General features: G+C 43.4%; 1 protein-coding gene across 1 annotated transcript; it reads right to left on the reverse strand.

Moving 5' to 3' along the window:
• Positions 1-49: 49 nt before the first annotated feature.
• Ktl (BTB/POZ domain-containing protein Ktl) lies at positions 50-6,031 on the reverse strand. Its single transcript, XM_043423929.1, has 2 exons — positions 5,835-6,031; positions 50-5,762 (listed from the first exon to the last, which is right to left on the reverse strand). Exon 2 carries the CDS (start codon positions 5,560-5,562, stop codon positions 4,810-4,812), a length of 753 nt encoding a protein of 250 aa, XP_043279864.1. The 5' UTR covers positions 5,563-5,762; positions 5,835-6,031; the 3' UTR covers positions 50-4,809.
• Between the last annotated feature and the right edge of the window lie 372 nt (positions 6,032-6,403).

Consider the following 6,403-nt stretch of genomic DNA (forward strand, 5'->3'; position numbering starts at 1 on the left):
CATCATGGAAATTTGCATCCATCAGTTGATAGCTTTGCAAAACTATCATTTTCAATATTTTTTCACGTTAATAAAATATGCTTGATCTACTAACAATAAGTTTAATCGGTACGTTGAACTTGGTCTAAAAACGTTTTGAAAATTTAGCACTCATTTGACTAGCATGCAGTCCGTGCTTCGGTAAGCTTGCTCGAATTTTGGGGGAACACACTAGCGAGAACTGTTTGTCAACAAACGACTGTGGAGAGTCGAGTTCGGTATGCTCGGACCCGACGGGACGATGGTACTTCCTTGAAACAGTGGGGGAAACTGCGTATCGACGAATCTAAGTAAACATGAAATTTAAAAGCTGAGTGAATTATGTTTGATTCAAGTTTCTCGCACCCCCTTTCAGCCGCGTTGTCATATTTTTTATATTTCAATTATATTTACGATTCAATGCTCCCTCTTTTTTTTTACTCAATTATGAGGAATAATATGAACATTGTTTACATCACATTGAGTTACTTTTATCCGAACGAGGCTCCAGAACCTCGCTGCTCGCTTATTCGTAATATATTGAGTGTGCATATATTTTTATATATATCACGAATTATATACGCACGCACATTTTGATACGCGGGTCTTACATGTCTATTAGTTTTCTCTATAGATCGTGTAAATATCATTATTGGTCATAAACTCTTCATTCGTGATGCATATCAACGATCAATCTTTTTTTTATTATGCTTCTCTTCCGTTTCTCGTTTTTACTTCCCTCTTATCCACGGCCGTCGCATCATCGTAGTGAAAGACAGACCTCGGTGGAAGATACGCAACGTGTGCGATTCGACGACACGAAAAATTCCGGCGGCTAATTAGTCATAATAATAGTACATGTTATACCCGTTTATGCCAGCTAAGGCCCAAAAGTCATAGAGCGTTATCTTAAAGATATATTACATATATATATATATAGTTTTGTGTGGGTTTCATATCTCTTCTTACCCTCGATTCAATATATTACAACGGAGCCTAAACGCTCGTAAAATCACGACTTCCCGATGAGAGCTTGTTAACGATCGCGCGAGCCTCCGCCAGGTATCCATCCCCTTTATTATGTTTTCAATGAAAAGAACGCGGAGCGTAATAAACGTTATAAAAATGCGGGAAAAAAATTCCTTGTTCGGTCTTGGAAACTTGTCAAGGACGGGGTTGGTCAAACACGACTGAAATATGATAAAAATAATGGCTGATGATGGGGCGCTGGTCGTCAAGGCCCCGGTGCTGCCACGAGGCGCCCAAATAAGGTAGCAGGCGTTCAGAATCACGCTGATTGGTCAACGGCAAACGAGTTTTTCAAGCAGCGGATTGTGTCGGGAGTGAATTTCGCGCTTTTTGGCATGATATTTTCGTAATCGTTGCGTCTCACGAGTAGAGCGGAAAAAGTAGTGAAAAACAATCAGGAAATGTTGGTGCAACCAGTGCAGAAAAAGTGAGAAAGCGGTGGAGGAAGTTATGCTCAGAAGATCCTTCGTTTAACAATCGTTTCACAACCGCTCGCCTTCGTTAGCGTTGACAATTTTTTTTCGTTAGCTTGTGAAATCGCTTTTCGAGTATTAACAGCGTGAAAGTGCACGAGTATAAATCCGCAAAATGAAAGGTAGCGAAGTAAAAACGTGGGTTCTCAAGGGATGACGTTTTATGCTCATCCTCATCTCATTTTTATTCTACACCCGTCGCTGTGTTTATCCAACCAGCGCGTCACCGACTCGGATAAACCGCAAAAAAGGAGGAAAATCCCGCGAAGCAGGATCGAGGGTTAATCCTCGTCACCAATCCCTCCGTCTTTCAGCGCCGACATGAATCAAAGGTTTTTATCACGTGTCGACCTTTCAGCGTTACGAAATTCGCTCGAGAGATAGAATTTCGTCACGAATATGTCAGCCGGCAATCTTATCCTTTTGCGAGCATCATTCCATGACCGAACAGAAAAATGGCGAATAAAAAGCTTCTGTACCATTCGAATATTCGAATATCAATTTAGGGAAATAAGCCAAAAGAAATAAACTTTGATTTATGACTAGCATCGGGGTAAAGTGGAAGAATGTGGAAAGATATTATTCTATATCGGGGTCGGAAAAAAAGCGAATGAAAATCCTAGAGAACGGAGAGTTCGCGGTTTTGTCGTCTCATCGGAAAATTGATTCATATTTCTAACAGTAAGTTTATCTGTAACAATCACCATCTCGCGATCAAACACGCCCAATATTTTATCTCTGCTAACTAAATATTCGATGAAAATAATAATAATAATAATAATAATAATAAACCCATAAACGAATATCAAGTGGACCATTTCTCGTTGAAGGAAGATTCGAACGTAACTTCATTACAGTATCGGAGCGCAGTAAAAAATCGTTGCTTTTCTAGTATTGTAGGTTCCGCAGGAAAAAAATCATTTCCCGCACAAATTGCGTTTTCTCTTCGGAGAGAATATAAATAACTTTGTTTCATATCCGACTCTGTTTGGGATGGGCGTTCTTTTTTATTCTTCTTTCAAATAAATCCACTTTGTTCCAACGTTTTTTTTCTTATTTACTCGTCCTTCGTTACCTCGTTATTTTTTCTCGTTCGCGTGTTATAGCCTCACTCTCCCATCACGGTCTCGAATAGCACACGCACATCAGTACACACAACACGCGCGCGCGCCGTTTGCGATGGCGAAGAAAACGCCATCACGCTGTTTTTTCGTCCTTATTTTTTTCGGTTCACCTCTCGCAGCACAGCAGACCGCACGCGCTCATAAAGCATCGACATTCACGCATCATTCTTAATTAGCCTAGTTTTACCCTTGTAGTCTCATACAATGAGCTGAGCCACGGGAGGAAGAATTATGCACTCCGTCTCGGAGAGAATTTCTCATTCGCTTGTTTTAATTTTTGTTGTCGCAACGTGTGTCACGCGGTCCAGATCGAGTCGGTTCTCTGTTCGTCTGTGTCAATATTACCGCGCGTGTCTTAGTAAAAATTGATCGATCGATAACGATCCTGAGAGTTGATTATTTACAGGCCGGCTCGGCTGACCAATTATTAGATAAAAATTCAAATCATTTGGGCGAATCGGATGAACTCTGTTCCAATGAAAACGAAACGTTTGTCGGTTGAAGCGCAGTGTTGAGACAACCGCATGAAGTGAGCAGAAAATCCATTTTTTTCCACCCACCAAGCAGCGTAAGGGCTGCTGTGGAGTGAATTTTCCTCAAATAATAAGAATATAATTCTCGTTGCAAATATTTAGCGTGGTTAGAACAAAATATCTGGGATTTCATCATATTTTATTGCGTGGAAAATATATGGTTGCCCGACCGAAGAGAGAATAAAAACGTAAAAAGAATAGAGCTGACGTTTTTTACATTGCATCGCAGGTCAACAAATGGAAGTAAAAAAAAAAAATTAAGTATTTGGCGAGACGCGGTAATGGTTTTTATTGGCCGGAAAAAGAAAATCAAACGTACGCGGTGTTCGATAATTGTCTTAAATGCTACATCGGAAGTCTAAAACTTCGCAGACCCGTTTCCGCTATATGTATACATTCACATATACGTGTGTGTGTGTGTGTGTGTGTGTGTGTGTGTGTGTGTGTGTGTGTGTGTGTGTGTGTGTGTGTGTGTGGGGGGGGGGGGGGGTGTTTATACGGCGGTGCTGAAAGATTTGAGGAAATTGAAAAATCGATCGGCAAGTTCCCGCTCGTAGTAAAAACTCTCCGTGGGACAGAGGGGCGGAGGGGGAAGAGGAGGAGGAAAAACGAGGCGACCTTTCGTTCCGGGATTTATTTTTCTATGCTATTCGAAAGGCCAAACAATTTTCTACAGGAATAATTTCGTCGCTCTTTTTTTCTTTACCTACAAAATAATCCATCGTAAACTTTCATTTCATCGTGCTCGTTTTCCATTCGTTATTTTGGTTCGTCGTTTTATATTTTTTTCTTGAATGTATACTTTGATTATCTTGATGCATCTCGACGCTGCGTGTGCCCGCAAAGTATTGTAAGCAGACTCATTGGTCGTCCGAGAAATCAGTGACGATGAAAACAGACGCAGAACGCAGACGACGAGGTGTCTGACCACACGCTGATTCGTTCTCTTCGATAGCGCGTCACAGCAGTCGTCAGAATTATTCCCACTCGCATTTTACTAACGAATTGAAAAGTTTTTCAAAATTATCGCTGCTCCGTCGGCGATCTATTCCAACGTGTTTTTCTTCCATTACTTTCCCATTCGCAAACGATTTGTTTTTTCTTTTATTATCGTTCCACTCCCCTCGACTACTTCGCATCGTGTCAACATCGTCAAATCTTTTTCCCCCCCTTCAATCGCCGTGTCGGCAGGCGAACCACCCCTCGAAATGTTCGACCACGTATGAAAAACAGCAACGGTCCATCTTTCTTGTTTATTTTTCAACGATTCTTTCCCTCGAATAATGCGATACTTTTTCACTGGCCTGAATATAGCAAAAGCTTCATCGCTCTTTCGTTGATAAGATGAAAAAAAAACAAACAAAAAAAAAAAACAAACAAAACAAAAGCAGGGTTTCCCCGCAGTTTGGATAAATCCTTCGCAATTTATCCACGTTTTCGGAAATAAGTAGGAATGCTCTTTCTCATTTTTATTCTTCCTCGACTCTGTAAGGGAGCGAACGAGTTCTCTCCCAATCGTGCTTTTACGGAAATTGGATGTGCTTCGTCTCACGGTGGCGCGTCGATGCGAGATAACAAAAATCACGGAAGTTTTTCGCAAGTGAGGTCGTCGGGGCTTTTCCCCCCGTCGGCTTAATCCCTCACAAAGACAAACTCGTTGTAATGATTCCAACGATTCTCTTCGGAAACGACGCCCGGTTTGAGCTGCTCAGGATTACCATCGGCGGTGCCGGAGCCACAGCTCGCAACGAGTTTGAAACCGTGCTCCTGCAGCATGTCAAAAGCCTGCTCGATCGAGCTGTGCTTTAGGAAAAACCTCGATGTGTAACGATCCGACATACCGTGATCGGGATCACGACTCTCGTTGAGAGTTTCCCCGAATACCTCGCGACACAGTACCATACGCCCGCACACCAATATTCTCGCTAATTTACGAAATTTAACGTCCGCGAGACCGTCCCGTCCGAAAGCGAAACTGCCTCGATAACCGACGGTTATATAGCCGATCGCACGTTTACCGGTGTTGCTCGAACTGGAAGAAACGCTAGTTTCACTGCCGGGCACTAGCGTAGCCTTTTCGAGTTCTGGGAGGCCGTAAAAAATCGCTTCTCTCCTCAAGCGCTCGCGTTCGCGGAATCCCTCGGGCAGCGTTAGCGCTTGATTCCGCAAAAAATCGAGCACGTAACGAAACAGCACACCGTCACGATCGAGAAAATATTTTCCCTTGGCGTCTTTTTCGACCGATTTTTTGCCGGTGAATATGGCGGCTAAGTGAGAATCCGTTTCACGGGTTAGGGTTGACAGTGAGGTTGTGTAAAAAACACCTCCGACGTTCAGTTCGACGACGCTCGGCACGTCCGTAGCCACGCTCTCCTGTTGTTCCATATTTTCCTTTTTTCCGATTTATTTGAAATTCTTTAACTCTCGACTCGTGCGATCGATTCTGCGTCGAAAGAACGACAATTATTCTCTCGTCTTCGGAAAACCAGTCGACCTTCCTCCTCGAGCAGCTTAAATTACTGAGATCAATTAAATTTCAATGTTTTTCACGGTTTAATCAACAGCGAATTCCACGATTTGGCACTCTAAACAAGCGGGATACGAACGCGTCAATAAACGAAAAACGAAGGATGACAACATTCGCGATATTTACTTACAAGAGGAACACCACGAGATCCGACGGATCCTTCAACCCGACGGATACTGAGAGAGATCAGTGGCGCTGATCCCCGAGACGGAATAAAAACGATCGAGGCCGCCCGCGTGTGTTGTGCTTTTTTGCCCTCGATGTTCTCAAGAGAGAGGAGAAGCAACGGACTCGAGACACGATGCCACACTGTTGGTGTCACGTCGCGATACCGAGCAGCTCGACCTCTGGAACATTATGCTCCCTTTTCATTGCCCATTCTCGCACTCGCTCTCTCTCTCTCTCTCTCTCTCTCTCTCTCTCTCTCTCTCTCTCTCTCTCTCTTGTCGTGCCTTATTATCACATACATCGCGATGTATACGCACGTAGATATGCGCGCGCGCGCGTGTGTGTAGCGGTGTCGAGTTAAGATCGTACAAAGTCAAAAAGGCTCAAATCACCTTATTTCGGCTCGAAAAGTGACAATCTACGCCTTTCCCACTTTCATCTACAATACACGTTTTCCATGTTGTATCGCTGCCCTTGCGCTTCGCAAGACGCGCAGCTATAACGTTTACGCGGACGCGCGCAGCATCATCG

Source organism: Venturia canescens, chromosome 7 (assembly GCF_019457755.1).
Source record: "Venturia canescens isolate UGA chromosome 7, ASM1945775v1, whole genome shotgun sequence".
In the NCBI taxonomy this organism is placed as follows: domain Eukaryota; kingdom Metazoa; phylum Arthropoda; class Insecta; order Hymenoptera; family Ichneumonidae; genus Venturia; species Venturia canescens.